The sequence below is a fragment of the Fulmarus glacialis genome, unplaced genomic scaffold (assembly GCF_000690835.1).
Source record: "Fulmarus glacialis isolate BGI_N327 unplaced genomic scaffold, ASM69083v1 scaffold29891, whole genome shotgun sequence".
Classification (NCBI taxonomy): Eukaryota; Metazoa; Chordata; class Aves; order Procellariiformes; family Procellariidae; genus Fulmarus; species Fulmarus glacialis.
In genome coordinates this window covers 24,959-45,756 of record NW_009191382.1, presented here as the reverse complement: position 1 = coordinate 45,756, position 20,798 = coordinate 24,959, and the positions used below count along the sequence as shown (strand labels likewise).

The window sequence follows — 20,798 nt, the reverse complement described above, 5'->3', positions numbered from 1 at the left end:
CAGCAGGAAGCTAATGTGGATACACAGCTTACAGATACCAGGGTCAAAAGGTGTCCCCTAAGAAACAAAACCCAGAAATGTGACTCTGAAGAAGGGATTTATATAGAGTTTGGTAAGATCTGTTGTAGATCCACACTAGTTGAGCTTATATATAATGCTTGCAAAGTAATGAAAGGTGATGAAGTTCAAAGTCTTTTTAAACACAAATTTCTCTTTAACACCCAAAATGAGAACAAAGGGACAAATGATGGACAATTCGAAGCTGATAAATCAAAGGGTTTTTTATATAATTTATTATATTGTAAGAAATAACGCTGCTGTAGTAAACCTTTAAGGCTCAGTGTACAAGACCCAAAGAAGAGAAACTGCTTACAGATGTGAAAAAAGTTACAGTTGTTATAACTAATGATAACTACTGTTTTCTAAAGAACGTTAAGCCTTGTCACCAGTGCTTGAGGCTCTAGTTAATAACCAGAGATAAGAATGAAATCTAATTGAGGAAAGAATATTTCATTTCTGTCTATCCTAGCTTTTCAGAACTTCCTTTTTATCTGGTGCTGACTGCTGCAAGAAACAAGATAGATGGTGTGCATAGTTTATTTTCTCCTTGTTCCTTCAAGGAAAGAATTGCTCTTTTTAACAGACAGTGTTCATTGCCTCTCTTTTTTCCTTATTGCTTTGCCAAGATCAATCAAAGAATCTGAGACAGATACTCGAATATATTGCTCTGACTTCCAGTTCAAAATTCTAAATACTAGCAGTTGTTTTATGTACAAATTTAGAAATGAGAAACTAAGTCTTATCTAATTAACTCTTAGTAGCTCTCTGTTACCAGTCACTGTATTTAAACAGAATTTTATGCTGGAGCCATGTAGATATTAATATATAGAAATCATTATAATTAGGTAAAATACTGCATAATTGAACTTGATTTCATCTGATAAATGTTGAAATCATCTACCTCTAGAAAGAACTAAGCATGCATGCTTCTGTGATAATGAACACTGAATCTGGCAAGTCATCTTTCTCTGAATCATTTCAACCAGAGTAACAGCTGATTTGTTTTTAGGCTCAGATTCATCTGAAGAGCTTTTTAAACAGGCAAGCAATACTGGGTAAGTAAAGGTGATTAAGGAATTCGTATTTCCTAAAGACAGTAGTTCAGTATTCTCATTCCTATGTTTTAATTTCCTAGCATAGGACTGATAGAATTCTTCAAGCTGACAAGTGATTTTCAACTTCGAGGCCATCAGAGTAGAATGGGTAGCTGACTCCCATCACTTTGTCATATAATATGCTTTAAAGCTCTTTTCTATATGTTTTGTTGCTTACATAGACATTAGATCTTCAAGAGAAAAGCACGTACTATGCTTTAGAAAGTAAATGTTAAATTCAGGAATGTGGGAGGGGATCTTTTAAAGAAATGGCCTGAAACTCTGAAAGGATCTAGTTGTGGCGAGTGCCAGTCATGAAGCCTGACCTCTCCAAACACTATTTCAGAGAGCAAAAAGGGAAAATTAAGTATCATCTTCTGTTATGCCTATTGTGGTTTTCTCTGTAATGAAAGTAGATTTCCTTTCCCAACAGGTTAGAAGACAAAGAAGCGCTTCAGATTTCATCTCAAGAAAAGCTAGAAGAACTTAAGAGTGCTGACAAGGGGAATGAATATTCTTGCAATACACAGCCTGACAAGCTGGGTGCTGAAGAAATAATTCTACCAAATGTCGTAGGTGTGTTTGTTATTTTGGTGACAAAAATGATGAAGCTTGAAAGAAAGACCACAAGTTAACATTTTGATTTCACATGATTAAATATATATACTTGCAGGTTTGTATGTTGTGGTTTTTTTGATGCCTACAGCTAGTGACAGTATAATACAAGACTATACCTGTAGACTAGATGCTTAAAATACGGATATTCTGTGCACAGGAACAAAATGGAAAAAAGTAACTTGATCAAAGTGCAAAACTTATTCTACTCTACATAAGCCACATTACCCCTATAATACAAGTTGAGAGCACTGTCTGGTAATTCATGTAAGAAGTTGGATGAACATATGTCGTATGTAATTTGATCTTTCTCCCTTTCTCTAGAGGGAGATTTGTGCAGTGTAATATTCTGGTTTGGGGGGAAATAAGAACAGTTCTTTTAAAACAAAGGCATTAAGCTTGTCATTGTTCTTGTGCATGTAAAATAGGGCTTAATAATTTATAATACCTATAAATCTTCAGGTGAAAGTGATTTCTCGAAGGAAGGCTTGAGCAAGAAAAGCACTCGGAGCATCACTGAATATGCCAAACCTGGCCAAGTGAATGTGACTGAATACCAGAGTTCTCCTTTAAGTGTTCTTGCTGTAGACCTACTCTCAGAGCAGTGTGACAGAATAGGTAATGCCAGTCCCTTAAGGAACAGGGTCACGTCTTTCTTTAAGAACGCAGAAGAAATGGATGTAGAGCAAACTCGGTGCAATAGTAAAAGCAAAGAGTTTAACTTAAAAGATAGCTCAGAGAGCAGTTTGGATAAAAGCAAGGAAATAGATAATGTTGTACAAAGTGTGGAAGCTGTGGAAATGTATGAACCTGAGAATGATTCTTTGCATGAAAAAGAACTTCCTCTGGAGAAACTACTTCAGCCAGAGACACTTCACCGTGCTACCCTGAATCAAGTCTCTAGAAAGAGACTGAAGCGAAGCATTCAGAAAGTCAATGAATGGTTTTCAAAAAGCAACGAGATTCTGTCTTCCAATTCTTCCCAGGATGATTCTGCTGGAGCAACTGATGTTTCAGGTGAAGGAGATAGACGTTTATCAGATAAAGATTCCTGTATTTCAGAAAAGACTGACCCTATGGTAGATTCCATGGAAATTGCAGTGGTTAAAGGAAACAAGAGATGGTCAAAACAAACAGCAGATAGCATCAAAGACAAAATATTTGGGAAAACATACAAGAGGGAGAAGAAGTCAAATCCCCCTATTATCTTGAGAGAGATTTTAGCTACTACAAAAAAGGAAGATGTGGTTGCTGATAAGCGCTTGCATAATTCCAGCAAAGACAGACTAAAACGAAAAAGAAAGACTGCCCATGTCCTGCAACCTGAGGATTTCATCAAGAAAAAAGATACAGAAGAGGCAGATGGTTGCCCTCAAAGTGTTAACTGGTGCCTTGGAGATGCTGAAAAGAAAAGATGTGATGAAAGTTCTGCTGTTAATGAGAGTTGCCTCTCTGAGAACAGCGAGGATAATACACTAGAAGAACTTGAGGAAGGAGGAGGATCCATATGGAAAAAAGCTATTGAAAAGGTGACTGGCAAGCACTGTGATGGGGAGCTAGAACTGAATAACTGTGATCAGAAAAGCACTAAAAAAAGAAGTTCTGCAGCAAAAAGATGCAGGCATTCTAGTAGAACCATGTGTGCTCTACAGTTAGTGGATAGAAACTCTGTTTCCCCTGATCCAGCTGAGCCACAGATTGATAGCTATCCAAGCAGCGAAGAACCAAGGAAAGTTGATTCTGAGCAAAGACAAGTCAGGCGCAGCAGAAGGCTTCAGTTACTTTCTGAAGAAATGACAAAAGAAACAGGAAAAGCAGCAGTAATTAAGGGAGCAAGAAAGTATGACAGTGATCATGAAGGGTCTGTCTTTGGAGACCAAAGGAACATGTTAGTTCACACTTCTGAATGCAAAAACCTGTGTGAGCCCCATGGTATGTTGAGTTATGAGCCACTCACTAATCTGAAGGGTGGTGATCTGGAAGCAAAGGAAATACAGATTAGTCTAAAGAATTCATCTGACACTGCAGAAACTGGAAAAAGTCTTTTCAATCCTACATCTTCATGTCAGCATGCAAATTGTAGTTCCTTTGCACCTGATACAGGTTCTCAAGAAGGTGAAATACTAGGTAGCCCTTTCTTCCTACAGTCTCCTTCAATGACTGCTGTGCAAATTGCTTCCCACCCGACTGAAGAGAAGACTGAATCATGTACTACTTTTCCCCAGGATAGTGGACATGATACACAAAATGTTCCAGGGGAATTCAGAACTGAAAAGTTTCCAATGGCTAAAAATGTTTTGGAATTGACCAAAGAAGCTGAAGATAGTGAATTAGACACACAGTATCTGCGAAATATATTCAGGCATTCAAAACGCCTATCATTTAGCCTTTATCCTACTCCCATGAAGGCATGTGCAATAGAAGATGCTGCTTCTGAAACTTTAAAGATATCATGTGCTGATCAGGTAGAAAGTAAGCATAGCAAATATTTAAAAACAGAAAACTTGCAAGAAGGGAAAACAACTGCTAAAAGCTTGAGTAAGGTTTGTGAGAAAGAGAAGCTTAAGACCTATGAATCTGCTTCTGTTAGGCCTGTGACTTGTTTCGTTGGCAACACTGAATGTATGCACGCAGGGGAACATCAAGAAGATGTTTCACAGGTTGCAAATCAAGGGAATCTGACACCGATGAGAATGGGTACGGCTAGGACTGAAGACAAAAACAGATTGCAAAAAGGAGAGCAGGAAAATGAAATGACAGTGTCAACTGACATAGGAATAGAAAGTGAGTTGAGACAGAATTCAATCAAAAGTAATAGAAGCCAAAGTGATCAGAGTAATACAGAAGAGCACACTTTCAAAAGAACCTATTTAAACACAGTTGATGAAACATGCTTCAGTTCAGAAAGCAATCAAGTAGGAAAAGCTAAAGTTATTAATAGCAAAGGACCAATACTACATTTTCAGTCCAGATCAATGATTTGTCCTGCAACTTGTCAGCAAAGGCCTGCTGAATTCAGCTATGAAGTCATTGGAAAAAAAAGTAGCAAAAGAGAAGGAAAACAAGTAAAGGGGAATGAAGAACAAGCAACACAAACTGCTAGCACAGGGATGGCTGAGTGTTTAGTTACAGAGGCTCTAGAAGAACCTCTTAAAGGGAATAGTGATTTTACAGGTTTGTCTGAAACCCCTGATGGCTTACTGTGCTCTGATGATGATATTGAAGGGAACACCAGCTTTTCTGAAACTGCTAGGAAAGAGAGATCTGCTGTGTTTGTAAAAAGTGACAATGCCCTGGTAAAAGAACTACACAATAGAAATATTAGTTCTAAGCCAAGATCTCAAGGTATTCAAAGATCTCGAAGAAGAGCACAGAAACTGCAATCTTCAGATGAAGAATCTAACGACGATGAAGATTTACCATGTTTTCAGACATTAATATCTGGCAAATCAGTAAGCACACCTTTGCAGATCAATAAACAGGTAGAGTCTTCAGTAAGTCCCATCACATCGCCTCACAAGGGAAGTCATGATGACAATAATATGCAGAAAATGCCTGAAGCTGCCCTGAGTAGTGGGTGTGTTTCACCAAGCCAGGAGTCAGAATGCTCTGTTAACTTATTTTCTTCCCAGTCCAACATGTCTGAAGAATCAGTTGATGGAGCACAAGAGCTGAAGAAACCTTTAGTACAAGTTCATATGTCCCAACAAGTAAGCAATGTGAATGAGAGTAAAGAAACTTTTCAAAGTTGTGATGGAGGGCTGAAGAGAAGCAAAACTAACTTCAAAGATGAATGCCAAGAAGACCCAAACATGGGAGCAAACCTAGGTACAAACCAAAATTTTTATCTCTGCAGCTGTGTTCGTAATGTCATTGCACCTAGGTTTTTAGTGTTTGCACGGGAACTTTGTTCTGTTTTTATGTGGTGCTTGCTCTTTTAAAGGAGCGTATCAGCCCTAAACAATCAAACAAAAAACCCTCAGTGGTTTATTTCCTGAAAATTAAGTTCTCCCACTATTCTTTGTTCAGAGCAAAAATGAATAGACAGGGCACTAGAGGCCGGACTGAGTCTGTCTGATGGGAATTAATTTTTGAGTGAAATGCTAGCTTTCTTACTGCAGCGTGATACTTGCATCTATCAGCAAAATTTCATGAAGCCTACCTAAGCTGTTTCACCAGATGAAATGTTTGCTGAAACTGGCTGTAGAATTCTGTAGTACTTATTTTGACCTTCATGGCTTTCATAAATATGTAGGACTCTCTCATCACTGTTGAAACACTTTGAGTTCTATTTACTTTGCTGTATGTGTGACATGGTATTCTTCAAAATGTTCACTTAAAGTAGATCTGTGCTTCTAACTTAAGTGTTTTCAAAACGTGTCACTTCATCATTATAGTTAACAGCTGGCTGAAAGGTCTGTGTGGTAAGAGGTTATGGATAATGTTTGGTTTGTTTTTTTTTTTCTTTTACTAACTCAGATTATCTTCCACCTTCTTCAAGGTGAAGCATCTGGATATGACAGCGAAACAAGTAATGTAGAAGATTCATGTGGACCATTCTCTCAGGGTGAAATCCTTACTACACAGGTAAGTGAGTTTATGCACTAAATTCTAAAAGTAGTTTGCATTCTAGGATTTAAGCAAGTACATGAAACCTGTGAAGTCAGTGTAGTGGGGAAACTGTTTTCATCATAATTCTTTGTGTCATTAGGTTACTTCCAAGAGCATAATTAATGAAGAATTGTAGAACTGCTTCTATGCCATTATTTGCCCAACTTTGCCTTCCATGGTAACCTTACATTCTAATGGCCATACCTTGTTATGTGGTATTGATTACAGTGCTTAGTTATGGGAGATGCTAATTAGTGAATCTCCACACTTGACCAATGCTGGAAGCCTCAGCTTCCTGTGTTTAAGAGCTTCGTTGGTAGGAATTTATAATGATTGGTGATAAGGATTGGATTTGCTACATTATGACATTTAGAAGCATGGAGACTTGCCTTCTAAGGGTAAAGATTAAATCATATCATTCCATATTAGAATATTATAGATACAAGACCCAACAGGCAGTGTCCAATGAAAGGACACTTCATTGTGTCTAGCACAGTATGTTTTCTCTACTATTAATTTCCTGATTACTGCTTAATGGCCTGACTTAATGTATTGGGTGGTTGGTTTTTCAGTTGGGGGTTTTTTGTTGTGTGTTTTGGTTTCTGGGTGTCATTTTGGTTTTGTTGGGGTTTTTTTTGTCCTTTGTAACTTCAAGGTAAGTCTTACGCCAAATCTTTCTCTTCAGCATTAATGGCCCTATGGGTTTTAGTGTATGTCAAAGAAGATTGAATTTAATTTTTGTGCTTTATGGGTGGTTCTTCTGTTTACTGCATCAGTGCAAAATGTGGTCAACTGGCAGGGCATTGCTCCCTGATGTAGCTTCGTTGATAGAGCTTCTAGGATATGCCTGCATTGATTGGAATAGTGGCAGTATGAATTGGTGGGGACTTTCTTGGTTTGTTATGTGGTTGGGGTTTTCTGTTTGGTTGGGGTTTTTTTATTGATTCAGTAACAACGAAGTTCCACATGGTGCCAGTGCTAGAGCTACAAATGTAGTATTCAGTGCTGTGGAAACTTTATCCTGTATGGTGAAGGTTTTAGGATCCTTTGAAGCCCTGAACTCTTCTTATGAGGAGCTGTACATGGCATGTTTTTAATAGAGGATATTGTAATTTTTGAGAGAGAAAGTAAGGAAGAGTAGGATGAAATATTTTATTCCTTTTAAACAGTCTTTGGGGCTTTCAGTAATGGTGGAAAGTGCAGAGGCTCAATACTTGATGTTCATGATTAAATTTTAAATTAAGTGGCTAATGCAAACTAATGCAGTTGGGGCAAAATTAGTTTTAAAGAAATCTGTGCAGATGTTCTTTTTTTTCCTGACTGATTAAACTCTGGTGAGCCATCTAAACCGAAATAATTTGAACAGCAAAATGACTGTGCGGTTTGTTTGGTTGTTTTTTTGCTTTTGATGTAGTGTGTGTGCATTATTTGTTGCAGCAAAAGTACCACAGTCACCTTTTGAACACAGGGTAAAAACTAATTCAAAATAATTTTGCTGTTTCTAATTTTCAAGCGTTAAAAAAAATTAATCTTACTGTTTAAAACTGAGTTTGCTAATGTTGGCACAATTGTGTATCCTTTGCAGCAGAAGAACGCTATGCAAAATAATCTAAAAAAACTTCAGCAAGAAATGGCTGTACTTGAAGCAGTGCTAAAGCAGCATGGAAGTCAGGATTGTGAATTTCTATCTATCCATAGGGAACAGCCACATTCCAGTAGTGAAGGAACACTTGGAATGGAACAAATGAGACAAAGAGGTAAATAGCAATGAAAACCTTTCCCAGCTTTCTTACAAACAGTTGTGTGACTATTACTAATTCTTTTTTCCCTCTACCACAAATGTGTTAATTTAAAATTGATGCGTTAGCAGAATTTTACCTAAATTCAGCTGTTCAGTGAGACATACATGTTTTATTTATAACTTAGGTACTACACTTAGTCTTAAAAAACTCCTGTTAGAGATCTGTGTGAGATTACATGGTTAATTGTATAAATGGTGTGAGTAGGCCTTGTGGCTTGGCAGTACTAATCCATATTGCTGTTCTGTCCGTTCTAGTTGTACTCTTGTTTTCTTTCACTGGAATGGGTAAGGGACTGGGAGGGTGGCTGAACACCTAGAAGGATTTGGCCTCTATTGCTGTGATAGAAATTGTCCTTTAGCATATCAAGGAACAAGACAGAAATTAGATGAGGTATGTATTGATTGTCCAAGGTAATACAGTACAGGTCAGGCTGCTGATGGGCAAAGAAGAGGAGAATACCTATAGTGGTGTGTAAATCCCCTGAACAGGACATGAACAGAGTTCCTATCTGGAAAATGCACAAGGCAGTAAATAAATGGTGAAGAATACTTTAGTAATCGCCAAAGGCTTATTGTATATTGAGGATAAAGTGAGTTGCTGCCAGCTATGTAAGTAATAATGAGAGGGCTTTATTTAAGGTTTTTCTTTGTTAAGGCAAGACAGATACTGAGATTACTATCAGAGCATAGAGCATTCTTTGAACAAAGCCTACAGTAAGTCCAGATGTTCATTGTTGAACTTCTCAGTGTTCTAGAAAGGCACCCAATGCTGATTTCAGGATTTCCAAAGATGTAATGCTTATTGAACTCTTGGATAAATTGCACCAGTGTTTTATTATCCTACTTGCTGCTAAAAATTTATTTCTAATTCTGTGGTCTTACTTCAGTCAGTTACCTCTATTTTCTGAGGCAGCTAGAATAACTTAACATCCTGGAATTCAAAGTTATTTAGAGTCTTATCATGCCTTTACTGTGTATGGTTTTCACTGTGGAGTCTTTTCTATCTAAATTCAAAGGCTTTCATCACTGCTGTGGGTGCTAGTCAAATATCACAAAACAATCTGTAGATTTCTTTTGATCTCCTGAATGATGGTGTTGTACAGTATGAGGTATGAGACCTGTAGATTAACCTCTATCTTAAAAAAAAAAAAATACAAAAAATGTGGAATTGTCAGCCAATATGGTGCAGCTATACCAATGGGTCTTCTGCTTGTGTGTTAGTAAGTTAGTTTTTGTTATCAGAGCATAGTCTGCATCAAAAAGCTCCTTCATGGAGAAGAGGGACCTAAGACAGAAGAAGCAAAGAGGCTGAGCCTTTGCAAGGTACACAGTGGTTTGTTCAATTCATTAGAAAATCTGAGGTAACAGCATCCTTCCTACTGTGGCTGCTGCTTTGATACTTGGATTCCTGACAGGAAAGTAGGGCCATTTATTGTGGAAGAAATTCGCTGTAATCCTCTTATGATTTTGCGTTACTGATTTAACAGCTGCACTGTGTTTTCAGCCTTCTCTCTCTCTCATCTTCTGGGCATCTTGAGCCGTTAAAACATTAACGGTATATTTAACACTAAGAGACTGGTTACAATCCAGTTGAATTGTATGGCATTCAACCTTACTACAGTTTGAGAATATTATTTCATAGAGAAGACTTTTTTCTTGTGACATTTTGAAATGTGACACTTCTAAGCCCAGTAGGCCAAATTCGTAAGATAACTATAAATAGACTGCTTGAAGATTAAGTCAGCAAATCAATGGTTAGTTTCCTTCAGATGGGAAAACTACTTAAAATAGTTTCATTAATACAATGCATGTTTACATTGTTATGTTAGAATATGGATTTCTGAGTTGTAAAAACTTAAACTAGATTAGTTATTGACGGTTTGATAAAAATTACAGGCATCTTTAGCTATCGAATAAATGTCTCTCTACTGCTTGTGAACAGAGATATGGTAATGTGTTAAAGGGATTCATAAACAAACTGTACTAAATAGTGTAAATTTGCCTTTGGCCTATTTCATATTCTACTTTTTCCACCTAATACATAGCTGACCTCTTAGTTTTGTAGATGATTTAATATGTGAAATAAAATGTAGTTGTTAGCGGTGCTTCAAATGGCTTAGTATTTTGTGCAAATTTCTGTTTTGGGACACTTGCCTCTCTAAAGTGTATCTGGATTGAGATTTTAGAGAATGCTTGACTTCTTACCTGAAGAAACAATTAAGAACAGTTGCTTTTATTTTGCTTTTTTAAGAATTATTTTTCTTTTTTAAAGGGGTGGAGTCAACCTCAGAAGGAAATTTTGAAAATCATAAATGCAGCAGTTCAAAGGGATTTTCAGCCAATGATTTCCGTGTTATGCCAAGTGATTCTCTCAACAGTAAAATCAAAGAGTTAGAAGAAGAAAGGTAAATGTTTTTGTTTTGTTCTGTTTTGGTTTTTTTTACTTTTATGTCTAATCTTGTATTAAAAAAAAAAAAGAAAGAAAAAAATCTTGAAATAAATACCTCTGAGCTTTTGAGCAATTACAATAGCTTAGCTGTTGCTACATGGTTCTGACACTTAGAAGAGTAAAAAAGGTATTAAAACCAATTTCCCTCTCTCAAGGTGTCCAGAATTGTTGCTTCCAACTTCTAAATTCTGTTTGTTAAAGAGAACAGATTTGGAGAAAGGCCTTCAGTGTGACAGTGTTCTGAAGAACAAAGCTCCATCTGAAAAGACAAAACCTGTGCAGGAAGCAGTGCAAGAGTATAGTCAGTGTCACCTTGAAGCAGGTAACATTTAAGAGGGATCCAACACATTTTGATTTCTGCTTTTTTCCTACTTGTCCTAGTTTTGGCTGGGATAGAGTTAATTTTCTTCCTAGTAGCTGGTATAGTACTGTGTTTTGGATTTAAGCTCAGAATAATGTTGATAATACATTAATGTTTTAGTTGTTGCTGAGCGGTGCTTACACTAAGTCAAGGACTTTTCAGCTTCCTATGCTGCCCTGCCAGCGAGGAGGCTGGAGGTGCACCAAAAGCTGGGAGGGGACACAGCAAGGACAGCTCACCCAAACTGGCCAAAGGGATATTCTATACCATATGATGTCATGCTGAACAAAAAACTGTGGGGAGTTGGCTGGAGGAGGGGCGGGGTGCGGCCACCGCTCAGGAACTGGCTGGGCATCGGTCAGCGGGTGGTGAGCAATTGCAATGTGCATCACATATATTCTTTTATCATTATTATTATTATTTTCCCTTTCTGTCCTATTAAATTGTCTTTATCTCAATCCACGAGTTTTACATTTTTTCCAATTCTCTCCCCCATCCCACAGAGGGGGGAGTGAATGAACAGTTGTGTGGTGTTTAGCTGCCTGCCGGGTTAAAACACAACACTACTTTTTTTCATGTTTTTACATATCAGCAAGATACAACTTTTTCTTGTAAATCAAGGATTTTAATTTATATATTCCTGGTCAATTTAAAAAGATGTTTCTTCTTGTTTGGTTGGTTTTGTTTAGTAGGCCAGCTGTATAGCTGCCCATCAGGATGGGGTTGGACAACATTTTGACAGTAATGGGAGTTATTATCTGTCTCACATATAAATTGGTACTTTTTGACAGATATGCTACTAAAAGTTTCACAGGTATTCTAGCATCTCAGCTATATAGATCAGGGAAAAGTAATGATAGAGGCAAAGGTGAAGTAATAAACAAATAAGGAGAGGAAATGACTGCAGCATTTAAACTTAAAAGGTAGAGCAACAGCTTTCCACCATGACTGCAATAAGGATAAAATTGTTTCCAGGAGTAACTTCTCTTTTCCTTCAGAAAATGCAGATGAGCAGAAATCTGGGACCAGGCTAAACAGTGCATCTGCCTTATCAAATCTCCTTGGAAATGTGACCAGGAGTCCAAATAGCTCTTCCTTCTCTGTAAGGCTTTGTAACCCTCTAGCTGCAGAAGCAACAAATAGTTCTGTTGTAGCTCAGAATGCTAATAAAAGCTGCGCTCAAGAATGTAAATCGAAGAGAAGCATGTGTTTTCCTATATCTGTTCTGGACAATGCAGCTGGGAAAGAAGATGCTACAAGTCCACTTGTGATTAACAGGAAAGAAATGTCAATTGTGGCATCAGGTCTGAATCAAAGTGAACATGTAAGTATATTTCGGAAGTTTTGGAGATCACTTGTTAATCGTTCCTGATTACTACTATAGTTCTCAACATAGAGAGATCTCAGTATAATAGAAACTAATCTTACAGGAACTGCAGATCAGTAATACAGCAAGTCAAACTTTTTCACTCCTAAAAATATGAAGAATGCTGCCTGTAAACGGCACTATTAAGCTTAGTGAAGTTTGAACTTTTTAAATGACTGCCTACTGCCTAGGGGAAAAATACATTATTCCAAAGCAAGAGGACTTTATTTCTAGAAAGCCTTGGGTCTTGGTGGGGAGGGGACTGTTTGGTTGGTTGGTTTCCTTAATGTTATCAGGTACTGCTTCTTTACCCAAATTCTGATCCATAGTGAGGATTTCTGTAACTAATCAATTCTGAATTGCTAATGAACCTGTTTCTACGATCCATTTCCAGGAGAATATGGCTTTTGGTTCAGAAACTACTGACCGAGAGCTCTTCTTTACTTTAGCCTGTTGAATGGTGCCAAAATTATTGACTTTTAAGGAAATGTACATTCTGTGTGCCAACACAAATAAACCCATTACTTTAAAGTAACTATCTTATAGGTTATACTCCTGTAAACTGGAGTTGTTGTGTTTTTTTAATCTGTTTTGCTAGCTATTAACTTTCTTAACTACCTTTCAGTTGGTGGTCCAGAAGTTTGCAAGAAAAACTCAGAGCACTTTATCTAATCACATTACTGAAGGAACAACCCATGTCATAATGAAAACAGGTTTGTTGGGAGCTATGTGAACAAATCCTATATTTACACACCATATAGAATTTTAACTCTAGGCTAACCAACAAGCAGACAGTTCAGCAATAAATTTGAGTAAGTTTGAGGAGAAGGTGTTAATTGTTTTCTTCTCTATCATAATTTTTTTGTTTAAACTTGGGAGTCTTTCTTATTCTATTTCGCAGAATCAGAGTGAGGGTATGTTTTGTTTCCTTGTGTGGTTTGAAGTTAATGTTACTTAATTTTTTTTTTTCTTCAGCTGTTTGGTCACAATTTTCAGGTGTTTACAGCACGTTAACATGAAGTAGTTCAGAATCAACCAAAAAGAAAGCAAGATAGTTCCTAAAGAACTGGGATACAAGCATTCTGGAAATAAGATGCTATTTTGGTTTCCTAATTCCTTGCAGGGATTATAAATGCTGCTTCATTCTAAATTTTGGAAAGAAATTTATCTTTAATAGAAGACTGGAAGCGGGACTTAACAGTATACATAACTGATGGTAGTTGATAGTGAAGGCATGCTTCCATAGGAACAAAGCAGCACTACCATTTCATCGTAACTATTATTTGCGTGCTGAATTAAGGTATTTAAATTAGTTTTTGCTCTTTGGTAGAGCTCAAGAATCCCATTATTAAAAGCTTGAAGGAACGTCATAGAAACTTCAGTACAATACTACAGTTTCAATTTGACAAATGTATTGTATTCTGATTATATTGACTTCAGGAAAGCATAATGTTCCTCAGTAACATTGTTACTATATTGCTGTGTCTAGGCATAGGTTATGCCTAGACCCAGACATAACTCATAGCTCTCTACTGAACCTACCACTAGCTTTCAACCAACATTTTCTTAAAAAGCAAAATTTTTTGAGCCAAATCTGGGTGTTGGTATGCTGTATACTGTGCTTGCATTTTGCTTCATAGAAGCACTTCTAGCTGGCTCATATTTAGATACAATCTATCACATCAGCCTTTCTTGCTTTTGAAAATCATCATAGAAAAGGAGCCCGAAAATCCTGTTACTCCAAATCTATGGACTCAATTTTTGCCTTTTTCTTCAGGAAGTGTATCATAGACACCATGACCATATGTTTTTGAAGAGGTAGATTGTTCTGCCTTCATACAAATACAGATAGGATAAACTGCCTTCTGAAGTTGGGCCTGTTCTGGTAGAGTAGAAGATGATCTTAAATGGTTAGTCATCTAAAAGTTTATGCCAACATTAGGCACTGAATCCTATTGTGTCCTCTGTCTTGACTAGTATTCATGCTTTTTCTTGCCTCTTATCTTTACGGAATAACTAAAAAAGGGTCCAGTTGTACATGTGATTAGTTTCTGCTCATTTCCTACAGTTTAGTAGAATCAGGACGCTAGAATTTTGGAACCTTTCTATAGATGCTCTTGATATTTTGCTGCTGCATTTAGCAAAAAAACTTTTGCTTTCAGGTACAAATAACCTGAGCTGTTTGGTTTTTTCCACTAATGGCAAAACTGAAAGAGATCTTATTCTTGTTTTCTCTGCAGATAAAGAGCTGGTGTGTGAACGAACACTGAAGTACTTTCTGGGTATTGCAGGAAAAAAATGGGTAGTTAGTTATCAGTGTAAGTACAACTTGTTTTGGAGCTAAATGATCTCTGCCCTTTTAACACAAATGTATTCTTCACTTGTTCCAGTAAAAAAAAGAAAAAAGAAAAAAAGGGATGTCTTCATGTCTTGGCATCTGATGTTTTGCAGAGTTTCTTCTCAGTACTTCAAAATAAATTTTTAAAAAACTACAACAAACCCAAACAAACAGCAACATCAAGCTGCTTTATTTTCTGAATACTTTTCCTGCTTTCAGATAACCACATTGGATTGCTCCCTACCCTGACAAAAGCCTTTCCTCCCTCTTAATTTAAATCTTTGAGATGCATGGCATCAGTTAGTGTGAAATTAGTATTCTTCATAAAAGGTAAAAAAATTCTTTAAGTTCTTTCAGGCGTCGTACAGTATTCAGATTCCCTTAGTACAAATACCTTCAAGTTAATATAGCAATGAAGTCAGACTATTGGCAGTGGAAGAACAATTTTGCTGGATAAAATGACTTGTCCTGTTCTGATCTTTTTATTTAGGGGTAATTCAGTCTTTTAAAGAAGGAAGGATACTGGATGAGGTATGTTTTTTATCTTAAGAGTCAAATGTCAAATGTGCAAGCAATGCTGTTACATTGATAGACATATTAGTAGCCTCAGATATTGTCTAAACATTTAATATATGGAAATCTGGCTCTGACAACTGGGATTCTAATTTCACCATATGCTAGAACCAAGAGCCACACTTAGGCTATATGTATTCATTGCTATTGAAGACATAATGGGTCCCTATTATTTTTTGGAACAGGTTGTAGGCATATTTTTTTATAACTGTTCCTACTGATATTGATGGATTACAGCATTGAGGAAAAGATCTGCTTAAGGAAATAATGTTGGAACATAGCTATATACAGTTTTGTTTTGTTTTTAAACTTTAAAATAGCCAACTACTGAAAACTCGTTCCAGCATTTACTGTCTTTCCTAGTAGAAATGGCTTATTTGATATGATCCTGATTTAGGTGGATTTTTGTATTCCTGGATAGTATTTGGATTTTCATTCTCTAGTACAGAATTTTAGAGAATGTCGTATTAGTGACACAGTATGGATTTCATATATCTAATGAATAGAATTGCCTGCCCACTTTCTGGTATGAAATCCATATGCCCTTCTGTCAAGCCAAGAAGAAGAAGAAAAATCTTAGTCCCAAAAAGGCCCTAGGAAGGGTTATTAAAGACCCTCATGTGTTTGGCGTGAAAGGGGGAAGTTGCTACAGAATTAACTGGGAATGCTAGAATATGGGACAGCTATTAACATTGTCATACACTCTCACATTGCTTTAAGTAAGGAGAAGAGCTTCAAACCATAATGAAAATCAAAATTTCTTTTCAAAGAACTGAAAATATGCAGCTGCTCTTCACACTCTTGTAGCAGGTTAGACTACATGGAAGTTTTGGAGAACTTTCAAGAAAATACTGGAGAAATGGGAGTTTGATTCAGATGTAGGCCTGAAATCATCAAATGCAGCACTGTATTTGTTATTAATCTCTATACTAAGTGAATGCCTTGAAATAAAATAGATGTTGAAGATCTAGAGGTAATGTACTAATTAATTTCTATCAAATGAGACTTTACTGATAAGTTAATTACAGTCTTGAAGTGTGCCCCTTCTTCTACACAATTTGCTAGACTACTATACAGTTTGACTATAACTTGTTTCTTTAAAAATTGTCTGATGTTGCAGGATTGCTCTCCATCATTTTTCTTGAAAAGCCTTTAATTAATTTTCTGCACACACTTAATTGTAAGGTTTCCAGTTCTGAAATCTGACAACTTCTTCCTTTTCTGATCCAGAACTCTGACCAGGAAAGTGTTCGAAGTCTCTAATTTCTGATTGCTTGTTTATGATATGTTCCAGGAGAACTTTGAAGTTAGAGGAGATGTAATCAATGGCAGAAACCACCAAGGTCCTAAGAGGGCTAGACAGTCTCTGACTGAAAAGGTATGAGCACATCAGGGAGGAAAATCCTGTCCTGCTGTGACTTTCAGATATGTGGCTGTGCTAGCTGAATATCTAGAACTCTTCCAATTCCTCTGCTTTCTGTATATACACAGCTGTACAAATTAAGCATTTTTATACATGAAAGGTGAGCCCTGTCAGCAGCAGTGCAGATGTGCTCAAGTGACTCACTATGCTTAGAGTGAATGCTGTCTTTTTATAACGATAGGATAGCACAGGGTTGGGGGGTTTTGATTATATTCTTTTGTTTTGTAGGTTACAAAGAGCTTCAGATATACTTCTGAAACAGCAATAGCTTGATAACCAGTCCTAGAAGTGCAGTGAAACCAGCATATTAAGTATTGTCCTTTAAAGATACCATATGTACTCTGTTAACATATTCCTTGTTTTTCAGATCTTTAAAGACTTTGAGATCTGTTGCTATGGACCTTTCACTGATATGACTACAGGTGTGTCATTTTAGTGGAATTAAATGAACTCTTAGCATAAAAAAATATGTGGAGGGGGATTGTGTGCATTCACCAGAGTTTTACATTTGACCTCCTCTTGGATACTCTTGTACCTCTTTTACTCTGAAACTTTCAAAATACCTGCATGAGGTATAGCGTAGGTAAAGAACTTTATCCAGTTCTATCTCCAGATAGAATGGAAATGGTGTTCTCTTCTGTTTGGACAAATTGCTCTGGCAATTTTGCTGTATTTCAAAACAGGACTTTTATCTAGTTTATCTCTGTTTCTCTAGCAATGAAGGCAAAGCATTAATATCATGCTGCCTGGTGATTGTTTTAGAATGCTATTGAACACTTGTATTTGAGCATTTTTTCTTCTGTCTTAGTAAACAGTTCCTAAATATTGTTTTTCTAGTGTAATCTCTCTAGCAGCAGATGTTAAAAGTGAAACACACAACAAAGCCAGGAGTCTGTATACAAAGAAAAAGCTGGGCAAGATAGCTTCTTTTTGTTAGTTTAAAATGGAATAAAGTATTGTAGCTGTTTTGAAAATTTAAGCTAGAATTTTTCTACTTAAAATATTTGTACTTCTCTTCCCATTTTTGTGGCTTATTCAGCAGGTACTTTCTGATTTGTCCAATATAACTTTATTTTTGGCTGGGTGAAATATCCTCACATCTCTTGACATTTACAATAATTACTACAGAGGATGCAGTGCTTTCACCTGCTGCAGTGATCGTCAATTATGGTTCTTATACTTGAGAGACTTATTTATCTTCTTCGCTATCAATTCAACAAATTGGTGGAAATTAAATACTTTGGCTACTTTTGTTAATGAGAGATAATCACAGTTCTAACTTCTGATTTTTAATTTTAATTTCATGTCTTATATCCTTATGATAAGAGGAAATAAATTGTTAGTGACTTTAAGTTTTGAGCATGTGGTGTTTTGCTTTTTCAGGGTATTTTTTGTTTTGTTTAGTCCTAACTAGACGGTGATGCTGATGTTCCTCAGCAGGCTAGAAAGTGAAAGGACTTATTCTCTACTAAGGCTTACATTTCTTTCAAATGATGATAGTTTCTATCTTGGAACAAACACATGAGGGCTTAGGGAATAGTATCAGTTTCAACGCGATATAAAATGTTGAAGTAATAGACTGTTTATCTGATTTCTTCAGAACATCTAGAATGGATGGTGGAGCTTTGTGGTGCCTCTGTAGTGAAGCAACTTCATCTGTTCACATACAAAACAGTAAGTGTTAATGAATGTTACACTTAACATAGTTAGTGGTCTATAGTTACATAATACACAACATGTTGAAAGATTACATGGCCTTCATGGGCTTGTCAAAGACTGATGCATACAGGTATGTTAGAGCTGTCTGCACAGTAATGATGCCAAACTGCATGGCAGCAGTTCTTGTGTTCTAGGCACTGGCCACCCTGTATTAGAAGACAGGCTAACCTGTAGTGGAAAACTGATCAGAGTGCTCTATGTAGGCCAGATAGCTAATTTCTTTTGAAATAGGCACTGAGCCTCGCTTCCCAGCGCAAAAAGCCTTTAGTGCCTTAACTTAGTTACAGCATTCCTGGACAGAAATCAGAGAAAAATCTTAGGAAGTAATGTCTTTCTCTCTCTGTTACCAATTATTAAAGTCCTCTCTGAAGCGATGCACTGAAGCAGAGTTAGCCCAGTTATCACTCTCTGCAGATAGGTGTGAGAGTAATTTAATGACAGACAGATAACAGTAGCATTTTTATTTTCTTATCTTGAAATCCTAGAATTCTACTGCTGTCGTCGTTGTGCAGCCAGATGCGTGGATGGAAAACACAGATTATAGAGGTAAAACAACACACTGTCATGGACTGTTTTATGGTACACATTGAGTGTCTTTATCACCTCAGTCCTTTTAATAGTTAAATATCAGAGAGGTTTGTAGAGGAATCGAAGTAAAATCCTACTGCATCTGCAGATGGAGGTATGTTTTGGAAGAAAAATCTGAAAGGACGAGGTATATTATCTCAAGAATCAGGAATAGAGTCTTAAAAGGTAGTCCGGCAGGCAAATCCTATTCTTGGCTCAGTTGTCCTGCATATTGTCAGTTTTACAGAAACTTTTCTGATTGGAGTTAGTTTCTAAAAGGTGGGGAAGCATGCCCTTGGAAGACTAGTAAGATCTAGGAGAAAACCTCAGATGGGACAAGATTCTCTTGGTCTGGAAAGAATATCTAGCCTACAAAGTGTTAACTGATATAGTTTTGCCTTTTTTTTTTCTTTTTTCTTTTTTTTTTTTTTTTAATCAAAATGCTCCAGAGAAACCATGAGAATTTGAAAGTGCAAGTGTTCCAGACTAACTTACTTTTAAATGAGATAGTAGGAGTTACGGGATGAATGGGAGCTAGTTAGGCTACAGTGGAGTTCAACAAAAAAGTGGAGCAGGAGGATGATGTAAAAACAACAGCTGTTTCCATGGCACTGGGAAAATGAGAAAATAAAGAAAAAGATCCTGAAACAGTGAAGAACTGTCTGGGAGCACTTCAGTAATTTTCTGTTGCTTCTCTCTTAATGAGACTCATTGCTTGTCACATGCTCAGTATGCCTGACCAGACAGGAGCTGAGGCTCTGTCACAGAGGTCCTAAATTAAAAGGTATCAAGGACTGCACTCTTCGCTTTTTAGCGTTTATTCTGTGGTGTTCAAAACTTCCTGCCTGACCATTTGCCAAACAGCTATTCTTCTTGGAGCAGCAATATTAACTGCATTGTTAAAAGGAGTAGTAGTGCCACATCACTGTTTTCAGACTCTTGTTTTTTATCAAGGCCTTTAAAATGTCAAAGATAAAGCAAATGGCTTAATCTGAAAGATATCAGTAAGCTCACCTTAAGCTTGCTTTGACTCATTGATAATAGTTTTATCGTTTGTGTCTTTGTCTTAACAGCAACCCAGCAAAAGAACAATGTTGCCATGGTGACTCGAGAGTGGGTATTGGACAGTGTTGCTTGCTATGAGTGCCAGGAGTTCGATGCTTACCTTGTGTCCTAAGGGTGATCTGCAGTTCTTTTTCCATTGCTCAGAAATTCTCATCAGTGCTGATACTTTGGTAACTATTTTAAGGACTGAGAATTTCTAAGTCACTTATGCAGAGATTATGTGCATGTAGTGTTCTTGTTCAGAGTAAAATAACTACATTTTTATTAACAATAAAGTTACTTAAACAACATTGCCATAAAAAGATGGAATTACCCACTGTTCTTTAAAGATTAACATTTCTAATTTCAAAGTAGTCCTTTAAAATTAAAGTAAAACAAATTTTAAAAGTTAGAAAATTTAGAACACGACCTCCTCAGAGAAATGTTAATGTATTATTTACCATTGCAGCCAGTTCCTGTTTATGTACTTGAGGACATTTTGGAGACAGTCATTTACAAGAGTAATATGGGGCTCAGGGCTTGAATTAAAACGTACTTGCACTCCCAAGTAACCTCCATATTTTCATTTTGCATAAATACATACCCTGAATAAGGGTGTATACCAATACAATGGAGTATTATTCTGCGATTACTAACGCATCAGCCAGGTTAATCTTGGGCCATGGATTACCGTTGTGTTGAAAACTATACAAACAGCCCTGCTGTTTTATGTAAAAGTGCCAACTTGTCCTAACCAGGAAAATCATCCACAAGTAC

At 36.9% G+C, this 20,798-nt stretch overlaps 1 protein-coding gene across 1 annotated transcript in view; it reads left to right on the top strand.

Annotated features, from left to right (window-relative positions):
- Positions 1-20,154, top strand: part of BRCA1 (breast cancer 1, early onset) — a 25,189-nt gene extending 5,035 nt beyond the window's left edge. The window contains exons 6-22 of the mRNA XM_009586683.1: positions 4-112; positions 1,070-1,115; positions 1,588-1,730; positions 2,232-5,597; positions 6,271-6,356; positions 7,966-8,137; positions 10,454-10,586; positions 10,786-10,952; positions 11,990-12,315; positions 12,983-13,070; positions 14,598-14,675; positions 15,186-15,226; positions 16,563-16,646; positions 17,059-17,113; positions 18,292-18,365; positions 18,896-18,956; positions 20,051-20,154. Of these exons, the coding sequence (XP_009584978.1) occupies positions 4-112; positions 1,070-1,115; positions 1,588-1,730; positions 2,232-5,597; positions 6,271-6,356; positions 7,966-8,137; positions 10,454-10,586; positions 10,786-10,952; positions 11,990-12,315; positions 12,983-13,070; positions 14,598-14,675; positions 15,186-15,226; positions 16,563-16,646; positions 17,059-17,113; positions 18,292-18,365; positions 18,896-18,956; positions 20,051-20,154 (5,133 nt within the window). The remainder of the gene's footprint in view (positions 1-3; positions 113-1,069; positions 1,116-1,587; positions 1,731-2,231; positions 5,598-6,270; positions 6,357-7,965; positions 8,138-10,453; positions 10,587-10,785; positions 10,953-11,989; positions 12,316-12,982; positions 13,071-14,597; positions 14,676-15,185; positions 15,227-16,562; positions 16,647-17,058; positions 17,114-18,291; positions 18,366-18,895; positions 18,957-20,050) is intronic.
- The last annotated feature ends 644 nt before the right edge of the window (positions 20,155-20,798 follow it).